General features: G+C 39.5%; 1 protein-coding gene across 1 annotated transcript in view; it reads right to left on the bottom strand.

Moving 5' to 3' along the window:
- The window catches only part of fmn2b (formin 2b), a 95142-nt gene that overhangs the window by 69743 nt on the left and 4920 nt on the right, over positions 1 to 20479 (bottom strand). Inside the window, 6 exon segments of the mRNA XM_046854439.1 lie at positions 1550 to 1611; positions 2394 to 2405; positions 3306 to 3456; positions 12404 to 12573; positions 18529 to 19575; positions 19577 to 20479. The exon segment at positions 19577 to 20479 is cut by the window's right edge and continues 100 nt beyond it. Of these exon segments, the coding sequence (XP_046710395.1) occupies positions 1550 to 1611; positions 2394 to 2405; positions 3306 to 3456; positions 12404 to 12573; positions 18529 to 19575; positions 19577 to 20479 (2345 nt within the window).

The raw sequence follows: 20479 nt of genomic DNA, 5'->3' as shown, positions 1-20479 counted from the left end.
TTTCACTAATCAAAAAGCTAAATAAAAAAATAAGAAAAAAAGAAAACTACAAAAATGTAAAAAATAAATGTAATTCTCAGCTCACCATGAACTTCTTGACACAGCCATATGCCCCTCAGCCCTTTCTAGCTCATACAGTACAAGTAAACCAGTCGTTCAATAAAGAAATGTATTCAAATACAAATCTTCCCATGAATATTATCTCTTGTACACAGGTTGGTAAATGTTTCACAACAGACCCCCACATCGGTTCAAACACTGCACACTGCACTGTACAACCAGGTCCTGGTTGTATTTGAAAATGGATATCAAAAACCTAAAATGATATATTACCCTGTAAGATGTTAATTTTAAAATATGCTAGTAGAATATTTTGTTGGCATATTTATATTGGAGTAAAAAGGCTCGAAACGCATTTGTACACCGACACATGTTTCCGATTTAAACGAATGAAAGCTTGTAATCTACACTGGGGGAAATATCTTGTTCTATTCGATTGCGTTTTTTGAGCGATTGTGATGTCAGGCTTGTGAATACTGTGGCCAATGCTGTACGATCATATCATACTCTGTTTTTTGTGTGTTTGACATGCCATATTTTCCAGCACGATTATTAAAATAAAATAATATATATATTTTTTTTTTATAAAAGACGTTCAATTTCAAATAAAAGGAACATCATGGGAGATCTCTGCTGCATGTAGAATGACACCAATAAACTCTACAGATCATTCAGGAAAGTAGCAAATTGAAACAGATGTAAAGTCAATCTGATTTCATGCTTTGATTTGAATCCAAACGGCCAGTTCCAGTCCACAAAAAAAAAACTGCTTTAATACTCAAAAACTATACGGACACTGCCCTCTACTGGCGTAATACAAAATGATTCATATGTAGTGCACCATATTGATTACTACTTTTTTATTGGGGATTTTAAGATTCACAGATTCGAATCGGTGCGTCGGCATAAAAATTAACGATGTAATGCGTCAATTTAAAAAACTGCATCGGATACAAGTTGCCATTTGTATCGCAATGCATCGTTTTTTTTAAACATATTTAATAAAATGTATTGAATGTAGTAACAACAAGTTATAAATGATATACTTCAACTTTAAATAAGATGTGGAGAGAATACTGTGAGAACATTGATATGGATTTGGAAAAGAACAGAGGGACTTGTGAGGAGAGAGAGAGAGAGAGAGAGAGAGAGAGAGAGAGAGAGAGAGAGAGAGAGAGAGATCAGATGCACGTTTAAATCCGCTGTTGCTAATGTATGAGTTTCACATCGCTGATGTTCAATAAAAAGGTGTTGTGATCTCCTGAGCCCCTTTAAGTGTCAAGAACGTGCAAACGTGAGGCAAAAACGATGAAGTTAGTGTATAACATCACATGATTTACACACATATTGACTCGTCAGTAAAGAGATGACAAAAAAAGATCACAAAGTTATAAAATCTAAACAACCACATAATTAGCATAAACTATTTGATGTCTGGTTGTACATCATTTTCATAAAACTGACAAAAATGAACAAAAATGTGATGTACCTGAATCACATGAACTTCCTCCTGCTGTTGTTTCTTTAGGCCCAACACAATAGCTTGGTGTTCTGTAACACACACACACACACACACACACACACACACACACACACACACACACACACACACACACACACACACACACACACACACACACACACAGAGCAAGCTGAAAGTGAATTTGTTTTTTCAGAATGGTAAAAAAACACTACACCATGAGGAGAAGCGGCAGACAAAACACTATAAAAATGGATGAAAGACGCTGCATTCACACAGTCAGGATCTTCTGTGGGTGGGAGTCAGGCGAGTGTGTGGAGAAAAGGTTTGGGTGTCAAAATAATTTTTTTTTTAAAGTTTACATTTACCAATTTTTGAAAGTTAAATAAAGTGAGTAATTTGAATAAATATTGATTAGTGTTTAGCTTCAAATGTAATTTTGCTCCGTTACACGTGACAGCCTGATGACACTCAGAGACTAAGAGGACCAATGGAGTGGAGTGTTAGTAGGACTATTTAAAAAAGCCAGAAAGAAAAAGAAAAAGAAAAAAAAAAAAAAAAAAAAAAAAAACACACCACATACTGTTAGATTTGTATTTACGCATTAATAAACCAGTCCTCCTTTATGTTCTGAACACTTAAAAGTAATAAGACAGAACAAAGAAGCAGTTCTGTCATTGTTTTCGGACTCATTTCCAATTGCAAGTCAAACACCGATGTAAACCCCATAAAGTCAAATAAAATAAAAACAAAAGTGAAGAATGAAGTGTCAGCACTGAGTGCTTTCTACTGTAAGCCAGGAACAGAAACAAGAACACAAGTGATTTTTTTTTTTCCAGGAAAAGTTACTTACCTTCATCATCCTCTATTGGTTTAAATGCAAAGTAAGGAAGAAAATACAGTTTAGACTTTTAAACCTACCCTAAAAATAAACAAACAAAAAAAAATTCCTTTTTCTTTTTCATAGCTGCAACACCTACAGTCAGAGCGCTGCTTCTGCTCAAACAGCTCCCAGCACATTTACACAAAAATGTGTCTCTGCATATTTTAGCACGACTATTTTTATTTCCTCTCACCTTCTTGTTCTCTTCCATGCTGCATAAATATCTAAGTGCTCACGAAAGTCTTTAACATGCAGGTGGGGGATGAAGACTGAAGACAGAAGGGAGAATAACCGAAAGACAGAGAGAGTACGACAATCAAGCTTAGAGGCAGGAAGAGAGAAGGAGAGATTAAGCAACAAAGGAAATGAGTTTGAGAAAGATGGAGATACACTGGGACAAAGGAAGAGAGCAGAAGAGATTGAGAGACAAAGGGAAAGAGGCTAAGAAAGGAAGAGACAGGAAGAGCACAGGAGAGATTGAGAGACAATGGGAGAGACAGAGGCAATGAAAGAGCGGGACAGTAAGAGAGACAGACTGAGAAAGATGGAGTGAAACAGAGGCTGGGAAAGACAATTAGACATAGGAAAGAAACTTTGAGACAGGAGAGTGTAAGACAAAAGACAAGACTGGCAGAAAGAGAACGAGAGATACGGACAGACAAAAATGCAGCCGTAAAAAAAATATATATAAATATTCAAAGTGACAGAGGGGGGGCAGGAAAGGGAGATTCATCAAACAAGTGGATGAGGAAGAAGCATATATTGTTTTGTTCCACATTCCCTGTATATACCTGAAATCCCATAATGCATCTGTGAGACATAGGAACAGGAGGTGGGCGTTCCTTCTCAATACATCAAATGTGTGCTTGTTTACACATGTACCTGCTTCAGTGTACTTGAGTCCTGGTCTCTCGTCGGTATCGAGTCGAGGTGGAGGCCAAAAGGACTTGATGTGTCCTGGTAAACTGCCCTCAAAGTGCTCCAGTGACAGGGGGGGCTGACTCACCGGGGCCCAGGTGTACAGCTGATCTTGCTACACAAAGAAAGACAGGGTGAAGCCGTCAGATAAGCGAGAAGTGCAAAATCATTGACATCCGAACAGGCATATGACCAGTTGCCTTATATAGTGTTGGTCCCGGTTTTGCTGCCAAAACAGAAATTTGAGCTACAGGAGCTCGTCTGTTGGATCGGACCACACAGGCCAGCCTTTGCTCCCCACATGCATCAATGAGCCTCGGCCACCAAGAACCCTGTCGCTGGTTCACCACTGTTCCTTTCTTGGAGCACGTTTGATAAATACTAAAACACTGCACACAGGAACATCCCACAAGAGCTGCAGTTTTTAAAAGTGGCTCTGACACAGTCGTCTAGACGTCACAATTTGTCAAACTCGCTCAAATCCTTACACTTGCCCATTTTTTTGAGGACAAAATGTGAATCACAAAACCACCCCAAATCTTTAAGCTTCCACCTCCATGTTTGAGTATTGGTGTGAGGCAGTCTGCTGACATCTCTCCTGTACTCTCTTACAAATGCACTTCTATTAGAGTCAAAAATTTTAAATTTAGACTAACCTGTCCAGAGAAATGTCTTCCAGACAGTCACTGTCTAATTCTTGTGTTTTTGCATGTAAACAAATAACATGAATGTATCTCATTTCACAAAATGATCAAATATTAAGTGTTTCCAAAATTTGGACAGCTGCTTTAGGTTATTGAAAAAAATAGTTCCTTGTGTCACAACCATTATACTGTAATATTGTTCAAGGTTAACCCTAGTGCCACTGTCTCCAAACCATACAACAGTGGTCCCCAACCTTTTTTGTGCCACGGACCGGTTTAATGTTGGACAATATTTTCACGGACCGGCCTTTAAGTTGTGGCGGATAAATGCAACAAAATAAAATGATACGGCATAAAAACTGGTATTTTCTAAATATTTCTAAATAAACGTGAATCCACTGTGTTGTTTTTTGTTCATTTTGCTCGTTTGGGGGTTTGAATTTAGCAGTAATGTATTATGTAGCGGCCGGAGCCCCTTTAAGAAGGTAGTGGATGGAGGTAAGACATGTGACCGAGGCATCATGACATGCATCAAGAGTGAGTCATAGACAGATGTGACGGAGAGAATCTAGTCATTTTCCAAAATAAAACATCGTTCAGAATCAGATAATAAATAAAACAGAAATAATGTAAGTTATGTATTATTTGTGCACGGCCCGGTACCAATTGACCCGCAGACCAGTGCCAGTCTGCGGCCCGGGGGTTGGGGACCACTGCAATACAACATCACAGGTCTCACCACAGTCCTATAAACTTTCCCTTTAAAATCTTATTAAAACTCAATGATAGTTGGGACTCATTCACAGAGAGAGGTTTTGTCAATGATTAAGATATAAAAAGAAATGTTTATTATTTGCTGCTCTGCAATATCAGTGTTGGACAAAGTACACGAAGCATGTACTTGAGTTAAAGTAGAGATACAGTAGGTAAAATAATTCATAAGAAAAAAAATGCTCCCTTTAAACATTTACTTGGGTAAAAGTACATAAGTATTTGCCTTTAGATTTACTCAAATATCCAATGTACTATAATTTATCATGTCTATAATTTTCCTTTTAAAATTCTTTAAAAATCTCTTTGCTTAATCAACAGGCAAGAGTTTCTTACATCATTAATTCTTCTCTAAATGTTCTGCTTAATGTTTTACTGAGAATGAACTGTATGTTGGTGATCAGTAGATACACCAAGCAGCAATGGTGGTTCTCGCTTAAATGAGGCCCTGGATGAAACACACCATGACTCAACACCTCCCCTGTTTAGTTTCAGCTTTGAAAAGCTCCTCTCTGCTTCAGCTTCAGTCACTGGATGAGGAAAACATTCTCAGAGCACTCCACACATTGGGACACATTTCTGAGCTCTATAATTAGCAGGCAACACAGCATAACCCAAGTGATATACAGTTACAGTATTAGCCCATTTCATTAAACCCACACTATAGTGTCGCACACACACCTTAATCTTTTGTAAGTGTTCCCCTACTTTTCTCTTTTTTCCTGAATTGAGCTCCTGAGAGTTTAGACCTTTTTTCATCCATAATTTTAATTTGAAGTTAGTTCTCCTTACTGATGTGACATCACCCAAACCCCACCTCTCCTTTCTGAGTGTCTGAATGAGGGAACTTCTCCAGGTAGTGGGTGCACTCAGAGTCCCGACCAACTTCATTAACAGTGAGATAATTGACGCGACCGAGCAGATGAGCCGTGCCACTGAACCCCTCGGCGGCCGCCCATGTCTAAATCCGCCGCTGCCAGGGGGCGTGCTCTACCCTGTTTGGAGGCTTGCTGTGTCCTTGACCAGTTTTTTATCCACCCAAATAAAAAGAAACGACTGATTCTGCCGAAATATAGTTGAGTAAAAAGTTAATTTGACTCTGAAATGTAGTAAAGTTAAAATAAAAGTTTTCCCAAATGAAAACAATTCACGCCATCGAAAAAAACTACAGGGATGAATTACATTTATTTTATTACCGTCCACCACTGCTCAATATACAGTATAATGCAATTCATTAACCTCAGATTAAGGACTCAAAGGCCATTTTATTATTAAACTTTAAAAAAATAATAATAATTGCTTCAATAATTTCTTTTACAAGGAGAAAAATCCTGACAACTCCACATTCGAGGGAATTTGAAACATTAAATCCAACACAAACACTTTTGTACACACATCTGTATTACCCAAATGGAGACTTAAAAAATGTAAACTATAATTTATTTTCTTTTCATTTAAAATTCCATATTTAATATTAAATTTAAGCCAATTTAATTGATTAGTTAATTTAAATCAATATAATCAAATGAATTAAATAAATGTAATTATATATTTAAAATTTTTTATGAAATGTTATATATTTAATATACTATTTAACCAAACAGGCATTTTATTTAAAATTGTTTTCAAAATGTAAACTGTTGATGTTCACAAATGTAAGTAATAAACTACGTTGTTTAAAAAAAAAAAAAAAAAAAAAAAAAAACACCACGACAAGCAATTTTTTATGTTTTGTGTTTCCTCCTCCTAACTATACAGAAATTGAACAGAACCGTGACTTCCAAACTGAGGGTACGTACCAAACCATGAATTTTGTGTAGCATTACACCCCCATTTATAACGAAGTGTTTCGAAAGTTTCACAGCATCGGAGAGTGACGTCAGCTTAAGAGTAGAAGAGAAACTACAATCACGAAGGAACAAAAGAAAAAAAAGAAACACCAAATGGAGAGTGTCGGTATGACAAAACTAAAAGGATGGAAGAGAAAGAAAAGACCAGGTGCTCCACTCAGCTGCACCCTTAGGTTGGGGAAAGATTTTCCAAACACCCACTCATCCACAAGTATCCATTAGTGACCGCTATCATTTAATATTTGTGCAAATGAACGCAAGCGAAAAAGCATCAAGAGAATGAACGAGAGGATAAAATCAGCCATGTCAACCAGCCTGATGATCAGGTCATCTTATAATCTGTACAGAAACCCAACCAGTCAGCGAAGAACTGCACGATACTCACTCAATGTCATCACATTCATTATCTGATCAAACCTACAGCTTTAACACACTTTATTACTTATCTAAAAGCAATGGAATACTAACTAGCATTAGGACTGTATCTGGAAGAATCTGGTGATATGATACGCATCACAATACACTGGTTGCGATACGATATTTTGCGATACAATGCAATACTGTAAGCAAGGCGAAAGGATATCTTTATTTAGGAATGCGCTATATTTTTTAAAAACACAGTAATTAACGGCACCACATGCAAAAACAAAACATTAATTTAACCAAAACACAGGTGCATCTGCATGTGCATTAATTACACCTAAAATGCCACTGCTGAAATAAACCCTAATCCCTTAAGGCACAAATGAAGCTTCGTCTGGTTATAAGTGCAACCAAGATCAGCACACATTGGTTTGAGATTTGTAATCCTATTTTAACATTCCCCCTGAGGATGACAGCGCCCCTAGAAACAGGTGTATATTAAGACTAAAATTAGTGGCCTACCTTCTCCCACCTGGAGCACAGAGGGTTAAGGGTCTCGCTCAAGGGAACAAAAGTGGGAGCTTGGCGATACTGGGCCTTAAATCTACAACCTTCCGATCAGTAAAACTGAGCTCCCACTCAGCAACAGGTGTTTGCTGAAAAGTAGTTTTTAAAAAGTTTAGGCTGAAGTATGTTAATATTATGCCATAAAAATCTATTTTCGAAAATCAGCTCATCTAACCGAAAATTTTGGAAGTTTTAATGGACTTGCAGTATGTTGGACAGCATATTACAATTTAAGTATGTTCCTGTGCCTTCAAATAAATATTTGAGAGAGAGAGGGGGGAAAAAAAAAAAAATAAAAAAAAAAAAAAAAAAAATGTTCCTTGATTGGAGTTCATCTAATTTATTTCATGAAAAAAATAAAAAAAGAAATCATTCCTGCTTTAATAAATGATAATTTCCAGCACAATTAAGGGTTTGGTAAAGCAGCTGCGACTCCCTTTTTATTCCCAACCTGCGGATGTTGGAGCAGACTGCACGTCCTGCAGATGGTGCGTTTGAGTTGGAGCCAGGCCACGTCGAGACGCTGCTCATTCTCCTCCCCATGAGCAGAAATGGCGACGAGCAGTGACTCACGCACAAAATCCAACACTCTGCAAAGTGTGTCCTGAACCAAGTCCATTACACAGCTCCCTGCAGCACCAGCCATGTTTCTCAGAAACGCTGCTGTTTATCACCAAGGGCTGAATGTGGAGCAGCAATGCAGTAGGTGTGCGTCCGGGCGCAGTAATGCCGTATCCACAGTAGATGGCAGAGGAGGTGCGCTATCGTCCCAGAGCACATGCAATCAGCTGTGCAGGAACAGCAACAACGGGTGACGTGGTAGCCTATTCATTCTCTTACATGCAGAGCAATAGAGTAAATATGACGTATCGGCTAAAAATTCACATGCCCTTGCATTGAAACCACACACACAGCTTAGTCCTGGCTCACAAGATGCCAGTTGTCCAACCCCCATATCTACAATTCTGTATTAAAAATAACATTTCCTGCATTCTGCATCTTCCCACATGCTGCGCGTGGCAGCATCCGGCCTTCTGTACATAGTAACAGAGCGGAGATTTCCACATGAAGCATCAGCGCATTTTAAATTCTGTGGTTCAACAAAAAATATATATAAATCAGACAGGTATAAGGGAGTTTAAACCACTGAATAATAAAAAAACACCAGAGCTGTGAGTGGGTGTGTCTGTGTGTGTGTGTGTGTGTGTGTGTGAGAGAGTGAGAGAGTGAAAGGAGGAAATAAAGGAAGAAAAAAGGGGAGAGAGAGAGATAAAGAAAGAAAAAGAGAAAAAAGAGAGAAGGGGTAGAGAGAGAGAAAAGGATGAAAGAAAGGAAAAAAGACAGAAGAAAAGAGGAAGAGAGAGAAGGGGTAGAGAGAGAGAGAAAGAAAGAAAAGACGAGAGAGAGAGAGAAAAGGATGAAAGAAAGGAAGAAAAGACAGAAGAAAAGAGAAGAGAGAGAAGGGGTAGAGAGAGATAAAGAAAGAAAAGAAGAAAGAGAAGGGGTAGAGAGAGAAAAGGATGAAAGAAAGGAAGAAAAGACAAGAAAAGAGGGAAGAGAGAGAAGGGGTAGAGAGAGAGAGATAAAGAAAGAAAAGAGAAGAAAGAGAGAAGGGGTAGAGAGAGAAAAGGATGAAAGAAAGGAAGAAAAGACAAGAAAAGAGGGAAGAGAGAGAAGGGGGTAAAAGAAAGAAAGAAAGAAAGAAAGAAAAGAAGAGAGAGAGAGAGAGAGAGAGAGAGAGAGAGAGAGAGAGAGAGAGAGAGAGAGAGAGAGAGAGAGAGAGAATCCTGCAGTAGAATCAAATTACTCAGGGCACAAGAAAAAAGAAGAAACGATGGGTGAACTAATAAACGACAGGGAGATGAGGCAGGGCTCTGAACACATCCTGAGACCAGGCTTTCCTGCAGCTTTGCTTCTAAGACAGGTGATGATCTCAGCCAGTGGTCCGGCTTAACACACGAGTGTGCAACAAAATAATTTAATCAGCACTTTTTTTTTTTTGCTTATTCACATAAAAATACACAAAATGCGAATGAGCAAGCCATTGCAGCACTGACACTGCACCTCTCTCTCCCACACACACACACACACACACACACACACACACACACACACACACACACACACACACACACACACACACACACACACACACACACACACACACACACACACACACACACACACACACACACACACCCCTCTGCTCAAAAGCTATGAAACTAAGGTAGGGAACATGAACAAGTACAAAAAGTACAGGCAAAAATCCCAGTGACTACTATCCATACGTGTGGTGTGTAAATAAATAAATAACCAAAACTTAAAGTACTTCTGTGTGTTTAAACCATAACACAGTCACGTCACCAATCAATTACCATCAATCTATTAAATCAACCTCCAACCTCACGACCATGTGCATATAAACAACCTCAAAATAATTAAACACCTTTAAACTTTGGGCCACACCTCATAGAGCAGTGAGAGGAAGATCAGATCATTTAAGTGACTTGGTTTCTTCATCAAAATGAACAAATCTTTTTATGATCATTTTGTTCATTTCGTTCCTATGATCAGAAATTTAATCAAAACACACAAAGGTGCTATTGACATTAAATCTTTACCAGATGTTGGTAACAACCCATGCAATCCATACATACAAACATATCAGACTCTGTACATGTCTATAAATAAAGTTGTATAATAATGTGAAATGACACAGGGGAAAGTATTAAACAAATGAAGGCAGGAAGGTGAAAAGGCATGAAAAGCCAAGACACCAGCTGAAATCAATCAGTAATTAAAAAGCAGTCCTGCCTGGCGTTAATGGCCTATATAAAGGTGTCCCATTACCAAGGAGTCACACAAGAAATAGACCACAGAGCTCTCTCAAGACCTTCGCAACCTTGTTGTTGCAAAACATACTGATGGCATTGGTTACAGAAGGATATCAAAAACATTCCAGTGAGCACTATTAGGGCCATAGAACATCATTTTACCATAAACCGGTCATGACCAGGTGCTCCTCAAAAGATTTCTGACAAAGGAGTGAAAAGAATATCAGAAGAGTTGACAAGGAGCCAAGGACCACTTGAGAGCTTCGGTAAGACCTGGAATTAGCAGGTACAATTGTTTTTATAAAAAAAAAACAAACAAAAAAAAACAATAAGTAATGCACTCCACCGCCATGTGTGCACACTGACCACACAACACCCCCACTGCTGAAGAAAAAGCCTGACGAAGCTCATTTAAAGTGTGAAGCACATTTGGACAAGCCTGTAAAATACTGGAAGAATATAGTCTGGTCAGATGAGACCATAATTTTACTCTTTGGATGCCAAAATACACACCATGTTTGGAGGACAACTGACCCTGCACATCACCCCAAAAACACCATATCAGCAGTGAAGTTTGGAGGTGGGAACATCATGGTGTGGGGCTGTTTTTCAGCACACAGTACAGGCAAACTTCATATAATTAAAGGAAGTATGAATGGAAAAATTTACTGAGATTCTTGCTAAACATCTTGTCATCTACCAAAATGATGACGATGAAAGGAGGGTGGACATTTCAGCAAGAAAATAATTCCAAACACACAGCCAAGAACACTCAACTGGTTTCAGAGAAAGCTGCTAGAATGGCCCCGGCAATCACCCGACTTGAATCCTATTAAAAATCTATAGATAGAACTAAATATCAGAGTTTATAAAAAGGGGTCCATGGAACAATTAAGATTTTGAAGAAGGTTCATGTGGAAGGACGGGCAAAAACCACACCTGAGCAATGCATGCAAATAGTTTCTCTATACAGGAGGCATCTTTGAACAGTCAAAGGCTTTTGTACAGAGTATTAAATAAATTTCAGTAGTTTCCATCGTGAGGAGGAGCAGTGGCAGTTTTAACTAAAATGGTGCTCAGGGTGAACCACACAATGACCCAAATCCTAAATAAGCAAATTATGAAATGCTACAATTAATACAATAACTACAATCATGGTATAATTGATGTGACCTTACAAATAAACAGTTTAAATAAAAATAAATAAAAAAAAACGTGTCTGGGTCTTGACGCCCTATGATGCCCCCTACATGATGCCACCCTGGGCAGCCGCCCATGCCTAAATCTGCCAGTGGTGAGGAGCACCTCTCCGCTAAGTTCCACAGCACGCATCATTGCTGTGTTGAGCTGTTATTATCTAATTTTATTTATTAATGCAGTATATTCATATTTCATTTATTTAGCACATTTTCATTATTCAGTATTTTTTATTTTGGTTATAAAATGCAGTATTATTTTAACAAGGAGTGCTTTTTATACAGTATCCATTTTAAAAACTAATCGGTTATCGGCAAATACGATCCGTCTAGCTACAGTATCGTTAATAGTAAAATACCCTCTAATCATCACGTCCTAACTGGTAGTGGTGCTGAAAATCCATTAGCGCAGAATCCACACTATCACCACTATAAATAATAGCGAGGGGTTCTAAATAAAGTCGCACTGGTTCCAAACAATTGCCGACGCCCAGGGGGGCAAAATTCGAGATCCAAAATATCCCCTTTCCCTCAGTCACCCTGTATTTTTGACCAATTAACCTACAGATATCCGCTTCTTCACAACACTGACTCAATCAGCTGGGCTAGCTCACTTTGAGAAAACAGTGTGTTTTTTTTTACCCTAGTACCTAAAACTCAAAACCTGCAGAGGTTTATCAGAGGTCAAACGCAAACATCTTGAGGTAACCAGCACCACTTGGCATGAGAACAATTATGTTCAGGCTGATGCATTACTTATTCTCAAAAATGGTCAACACAGATCTGATTAGCATGCTACAGTATATAACCGCCCACTAAGTATGATCAGAGACTCACGCTGAACTGTGGGGTGACGTGGGTAGTGCTGCCTCCAAACTGCTCTCCGAAACAGTCACCGAAGGGCAGGAGGAGCCCCATAGCCAGGATCCGAGAGCACAGCTTCTCCGCCTCATCTTCACACACTGACTTCTCCTGCTGCTGAAAAAACCTCTCCAGCAGAGTACGTCCTAGAAAGAAGAAGAAACAGGTTTAGTGACAGGAGAACACAATCGAGTCGAACTGCTCAAAGATCTTAGCAGGACGTGTCTTTAAGTCCACTTGTAGCGAGCCTAGTGTCTCAGTAAATACAAGGGATGGCAAGATTCACCGATTCAATTTGCTGCATAGCAATAAAAGTTAATGTGATGCATGGATTAAAAAATAAATTAATTAATTAAATAAAAGGGTGCATGGAATACAAATAGGCATTTTGATCACAATGCATATTTAAAAAAACGATTTCATTATAAGCATTTGGTAGATGTGCTATACTTTCATGATTGAATAAAATAAATAAAAATTATAAAAAAAATAAATAAAAAAAAAGATGCATACAATTCCAGATCAAGGATCAGATTACATATGACCCAATCCTATTAGCAAATTGGAGCTTTCCAATAAAAATAAATTTTGTTATGACCAATAAAATCAAACAGAGCTGAATTATAATCTATTCGGATACAAAGCAGAAGACATGACCACTGAGTGCTTGTAACTGCAGTAATCAGATAATAAAGGACTGTATTATTATTGGGCTCAAACACAGTGTTGAATGAAGCCCATGACAGAAAGCCCAGTTAAAAGCTCAAATTCATACAACTCTAGACCACACACACCGCAAGGGTCATAATAATAAAAGCATTATTAATCGAGCATTGTTTGCTTTCTGAACCATTCCTACTGTAACTGCAGGTTTGCTGGAGTTTTCCCACTGAAGGTGAATTGTCTGAATGACACACTGCTGCACACCATTCTCACACACTCTGGGGAACTCTCCGGCTTTCTCTGATCATCCTAAACACTGGCATTTCTGTCCACAGCTCGTTCATGCATTTCTGATTTTCACCCCATTCATAGATGCTGCACTTCCAAAACCCTCCAGGTTCACCCTCCCTCTTCCTCTTTCTCACACCCCTCTGCTTTAAACTAATCACCACACTCAATTAAGCGATCCTCACAGCCGTAAAAATAAGAGCTGAACACTCCATGAGCACTTTAAGATCAACACAAAGTCTACAGAACCGATCGACACATTTATTTACCATCATTGTTTATTTTACTCTATTTTTATAATGTATATAATTTCTATATTACATGTTTGATCTACGATAGCACCTTGCAATTTCATTACGGCTCCTAATTTGATTTATTTTTACTGTTTTTATTTTTTTATTTTTACATTTTGCAATTTTTTTATGTTTTTCTGTTCATTCTTTGATAGACACTTTGGCAATAAAATGGTCTAAAAATAAAAATCGGAAGCAGAATGCTGAAAATCTTGCCTGATTGAGGTCTTTTTCACGAATTTCCATCATCTCTAATACTGTAAATACTGCTTCTTTTGTCATTCAGGGTTTTTTTTTTTTTTTTTTTAAGATCCAGTGCTCCACTTTTGATCTTAAACGTTTTTTAATCTGTGCAGCAAAATGACATTTCTCTCTGGAAAACATAAACACACGATCTCTGGACGATTTAAACCCTTTTAATGCCGACGTCACCGTTACCTCACGGCGCTAGCTGGAGGCAAAACTATAGGAAAACTGAAGACATTATTTTGCAAGAGATTCTCCTTCAATTTTTGTACATTTTTAGAGAAAGATTATTTGCAAAATCACATCCATGATATGCTTTTCAAATGATCTGCATTTTGGATAGATTTCCAGAATATTCAATTAATATTTTGTGGTAATGTCACATTTGGATATGCATTATGTTTGTTGAAACTGTGCAGTCATCTTATTGAATTAACAAAAAAACCCAAACACATGCCAACATGTGCTTGGTGTCAGAATCAACGAAGTACCGGCTCCAATTAGAAATTTTATCGCATACCTGCTGCCGCAACTGTATTTAAACGTAAAACGAACGGACTTGACAGAAACGATCATGTACTTGGTTTCTTCATCAGATTGGTGTAAATATCAGGCCACTAAACCTAAGGTAAGCCAAAGCTGCGGCAATAAACAATTTGACAATGTTTACAAATTGCATAGGGCCCAACACCCTGATTGCAGCACTCTGTTTAATGAACATATAGACCCCCGAGTGCTGGACTGCAGTGATTTTCATAAGAAATCCAGAACCCAGACTTTATTTTAGCAATTTCTGTTGCCTTAAAACTAAGAAAATTAAATAACTGCAAGATTGTAAAATGTAATACACTGTAAGAACTATATAAAAATCGATTTCTAAAATGTGTCAGCAGACGCCCACATCCAGAGCAACTTACATTTTCTCTCATTCTTACAACAGAGCAACTTCAAGTTAGGGGATATGCTCAGGGGCCCCAGAAGTGGCAGATTGGTGTGGTGAACATTTAATGTCACGACATTCAGATTCTAAATTCCAAAAGCTTAACCACTAAGCTACTACCCACCCAGACAGAAGAGGACAGATATAGTGAGAGACTGTTAAAGAGACAGAAAAGCAGTGATGGAGGACGAAATAAAGAGAGAGAAATACAAAAAATTAAAGACAGAAAGGCGGCGACAGACCCAGGAATAAATAAAAAACAAAAGCAGAGACAGAAAGACAAAAGCAAATTGTGAGAAAAATAAGAACAAGAGAGAAAAAGAAAAAGGATTAGACAGAAAAAATAAATGGAGGCAGAAAAAGACATACAGTGGAGGAACAGAGACCGGGAAAGAGAGAAGGATGGGATTGAGAGAGAACGCGAAAAAGGCAATAACAAGGACAGCAACAGGGTAAGAGGGGAAAAAGAAACAAACTAATACAATGAGAATGGACTGATGGATAAACAATACAGCCTGGTGTTATAAATACTACTGTTCTACTATCGTTTAGTTCGTCATGAAGCCGATATGGGAGTTATTTTACATTACAGGTTTTATTCAGGGTGCGAAAGAAGGATTTGCGTTTTCACAGGATCACGAGGCCAAAACAGACTGACAGGCATGAAAGGAAAATAACAAGGCTGAGGAGGGCGGTCACATCACGCCTCCACAGTGACAGCAAAATAAAACCGACAGAGAGGCAGAGCGAAGCTTAAATTTTGAGCAATAATTTCCCTGTCAGGTTATGACTAACACACACACACACACACACACACGCTGCACCATTTCAGCGATCAGTACGACATCATCAGCAGCAGAAGATAAACCACAAGCAATCAGGCAGCACTCGTTCTAATGCTGAACACAATGACGCATGACCGATCAGCATCGATTGTGATTAATAGACCACAGATGTGATTTATTGGCTCACACTCTCAGCCTGACACCCCACCCTGCCCCCCCAAACCCTGATTCGGTCTCATATGGTAGAGGATAAATGTGGCTCTTTTATGATAAAGGACAGAGGTGTGGAGAAAGAAAAAGGGGATGTGTCAGATGGATAATGAGCCAAACAGAAAGTGGAGAATTTGTACAGATTTGGGTTTTTAGGAATTTTAAGGCTCAATTTAAAATGAATAAAAAAAAATGATGTAAATCATCTGATCTGGCTGACAGTCTATAATACATGCTTTCATTACCTGCAAATCAATTTCTTTCCTCAATTTCCAGACAATTTTTTAGCTTCGAAATTAACATTTGTCTCTGTCTTGTAAAGGTCAAGTGCTCCATTGCAAAGCTCTTTTGCACATCTTTTAAACATAAAAAAAGCAAAATAATCCAATTGTTTATCGTGTTTACATTTTTTCTTGAATTTGTTCCAGAAAAATATGAATACATATATAAATATAATGAACTGGCAATAATGGCAATCAAACTATTATTTGAGAATTAGGGGTTATAAAATTCTTGCATGTACAGTCAGAAGAGTTTTTACCAAAAATTATAGCTAAATTCTTCAAATCAGTGATTTCACAATAGAGTGCAGAAGATTAGAGCTCTGTCTCACCCCCCAGATTGTACATTAAAACTTAAACGTATAGTGTGGAATAAGCATGTGCCTGTGAATACCACTGTTTATAGACTTAATCATCTCTCTCCATAGTCTATGTAGCTTATTTCACACATTTGTTTACAAGATATTTAAGCTTCTTGCAACCGAAAAAAAAATGCAATAAAAATAGTATGAGACAACAGTTACCACAGCCACATGGGGGCATGCAGGAGCCTGAATACTGCTGATGCAAATTTAAAAGTTGAGAATTTACCTCTGGGTTTATACAGTACATGTAAATCTGGCTCTGTCTGCACAGTGCCTGACCTGTCCTTGACCTCACTGCATGTCACTGATAAACTGTGTTACTGTCAAACAGAACAAACAATCCAACTACATTAACACAAATTTCCAAATGAGTTATTGGCTTGTAGGTTTAAAATTTTCAAATCAGGTGATTCAATGTTGACCATTTGGCCAGTATAAAGGAATAATACCATATTAGTACCATCTGAGGTCACGAAGTTTAGATGAATTGGTGCCGTCTGCTTTATAAGTGGCATGAATTATTGATAGACATCAGTCAGGATAGAAAGCTATAACCGAGAGAATAGTATTGATTTTAGAGAGGGGGGAAAAAGCAATAGGGTGTGTGTGTGTACGAAAAACAGCATGCTGTTTCACAAGTAAATGCGCATGTGTGAATAAAGGGTGGGTGTGCGTTTTATTATTTTTTACCAAACTGCATATTTATATTCATCATTTTAGTTAAAGGAAAATTAAATGAAACAGGTTTATAAATGGATTTCCCTGAATTATTTTTTAAAAAGAAAAAATATTTATGGATTTTGAATGTGCATTGGGCTGGATGATAAAAACTCTCGCACACATTTTACACACACACACAATATATCGAAAACCCTCCAATGTGGCTGAATTACAACAATTCTGCATAGATGAGTGACCAAAGTTCCTCCACAGTGCTGTAACAGACTCACTGCAAGTTATCGCAAACGCTTGATTGCAGTTGTTGCTGCCAAGAGTGGCCCAACCATTTATTAGGTTCAGGGGGCAAACACTTTTTCACACAGGGCCATGTAGTTTTGGATTTTGTTTTCCCTCAATAATAAAAACATTCATTTAAAAACTGCATGTTGTGTTCACTTGTGTTATCTTTTACTAATATTTAAATTAGTTCTGATTAGATGATCTGAAATGTTAAAGTGTGACAAACATGCAAAAAATAAGAAATCACTTTCACCACTGTATATATGCACAATATAAATCACACTTGTATATAGATATGCATCTCTTCAACCAATGCAGTACATGAAGTTATGTAAATGCTAACGTTAATAAAACAAAGAATTTTCGTTTAGTTTATTTAATAAACGTCTGTGAACCAGACCGCATGATCATATATGAATATAATAAAGAATAAACCATGTTGATCTTTATTACTCCAGTACCGTCTTCCCTCAGTCCTGCTTTCCAACATTAATCTTTCGCTTACTCATGCACTTAAACTATTTATACACCTGTCTTCCAATCCATCCTCCTTACAGAGAGAAATGTGCTGATTTAGCTGCTTTGTGATTATCAGAGGCTCGGAATGAAACTTCCTATCATGCCTCAGTCCAGCAATATCTCTTCCCTTGCCCGGTAAATAAAGCTTTTAATAATCAGATCATTCCTCCAGCATATGAATAATAATAATGTTAAAATTAAAGGTTTCGAAGGCCACATAAAAGTCATATTTTGTGCAATAGGTTAGTTCGCCTTGCATTATTTTTGTATTTTTGAATGTGTATATAAAAGAATTTCAATTATTTTTAATCTATATAAATGTTTTCTTGTATTCTGAAGCAGTCTCTGGGAAAAGAATTTCCTTTGGGATTAATAAAGTTCTCTTATCTTACCTTGTGTATCATATATCAAGTCTAAAATCAACAAAAGGTCCCACAACATCTACCAGAAATTTCAGTCAGATCTGACCAAATGACTATTCTAAAAGCAAATCATAAGGGCTAGGTATAGAGAATAACCATTTATTTATAGAACAAGATTCACGCCCCTACCTGTGAACACATCCTGAAAGCTGCAAGTGGAGGCTTGTCCGGCTGAAGCCCTGCGACCAGCCTCGAGCTTCGTCTCTCCTGTTCGTAGAGTCCCTTCCGAGCCGCCATACTCCAGGAAGTCCTCTGAGCCGATTTTGGAAGGAAGTGGATGGAGCTCTTCGGTCCAGTCGGCGGAGCGACTGATGGGTCCGGTGACGCTGTAAGAACGCTGCCGCTGTTTGATGCGACTCCGTCCTGCCCGAGCGACAGCGATGGTGTTTGCGTTGGGAGGAGCCTCGTGGGAGCGGCGTGGGCAGTGTGGGCTGTGTGAGGGCGAGGGTACAGGAGATGGAATGGGCGAGCTCAGCTGACGTGTGGTGGTTTTGATGTATGACGGGTGAATGGGAGGGTAGGGTTTCACTGCTGGACTGCCGGCTGTCGGGATGTGGGGCTTCACGTGCCGCGTGGCTACAGGACTCTCCTGCTGAAGCCACTGTGGGAGAGATATACTACTCCTCCTTGCAATCGGTGCTTCCTCCTTATCTTCTACCGTTAACTCAGGTGTCGACACTTCAGTGCCCATGCATTCTAACTCCAGAGATGACGATGACGCGCCGGTTTCTGGGCGTTTCGTGTCTGAACTCGAGTCCTCCTCTTGGAGCTGAAGAGCCACGCTGCCATCTTCCTCCACCTCTTCTGTGGCCTCAACTGCACTCTCAAACGAAGCTGAGAAGTCTGGAAAGCTGGCCTCACTGCTCGTCTTGGTGACTAAACTCAGCACCCCTCCAACTGTCTCCTCAGCAAAGGAGGGAGGGATGTCACGCGCTGCCTCCGGCTCTTTTGTCCCAGTTGCTACGGTGACGGCAGCACAAAGGGATGTTTCGGAAGCGCCAATCTTCCCGTTAACAACCTTCTCCTCCTGTTTCTCCTTCTCTCCCTCGCTCTCCCTCTCTGTGTTTCTCTTTGCATCTGCATCACTCTGAACGAGTTCGACACATGTGCAAGCCATTCTCCTGACAGCGTGGCATCTCCAGCTTAGTGAAAGGCTCAGACCTGGTGAAGCAGCGATGTTTATTTTCAGCCTCGGCGATGCCATTTTGTTTCCACTCTTTTCCCTGCTGCTGGAGTCTGATGGCTTGCTGAATGTCAGCCAGCAGGTCCTCGTGTTCGGCAGCAGAGTGGAAGCTGTAAATATCCGTATCCGATCCGGAGCTGACCTTCTTCTCCGGAGCATCCGGCGTCTCCCGTCTGCTGTTGTTGTCAGAGAGAACGGGTCTCTGGTCCTCGGCGTCGGATTGTCCGAGCTCGTCGGCTGACAGCTCAGGCGTTTTGGTGTCTAGCTCGTCGTGGTGCGAGTCCAGAGCATCTTCACGTGAGCCACTGAGCAGGCCCTTAACCTTGGCTAGATTTTTCCGCTTGCGTATGTTGAAGACTGATTTAGACTCTGACTTGCCTTTCTTCTTCCCTCCTCCGTCTCCACCCTTGCTGTGCTTGCCGTGGGATTTCTTGGTGTGAAATCCTTTCTTTGTGGAATCTGCATAGCTGCACTCGTCCACCGTGCTCTCTCCGTCTCCCACAGGGGCCGAGCGCTTCGGCTTTGCATCCTGGTTGCCCATGGCGCTGTAAGAGCTCAGGCCATGCCTGCTGCAAAGCGTGCGGATGCGCTTTTGTTTGCGCGAGTGGCCCTGACTGATCCGCGAACCGCTTTCGCTTTCTGATGACGGGGAACGAAGCAGGCAGGAGGAGGATGAGGCGAAAGAGAAGAACAGCAGGTCGCTATCGCTCTCACTCCCTCCCCCCACCGTCTGTTCATCTTTCGTTCTGCAGAAAGAGCCGGGAAGGGAGGGGGAGCGCACCCTGAGAATATTCTCAATGCCCGCCTCCTCACTGTGGTTAAAGGGCTGGTGGGAAATGTAGTAGTGGCGACATTTGCCTAGACTTAAAGCCTCCAGCAGCCTCTCTCTCAGGGGAA

The sequence above is a fragment of the Silurus meridionalis genome, chromosome 7 (assembly GCF_014805685.1).
Source record: "Silurus meridionalis isolate SWU-2019-XX chromosome 7, ASM1480568v1, whole genome shotgun sequence".
NCBI classification, from domain to species: Eukaryota; Metazoa; Chordata; class Actinopteri; order Siluriformes; family Siluridae; genus Silurus; species Silurus meridionalis.
This window is presented reverse-complemented; position numbering and strand designations above follow the sequence as displayed.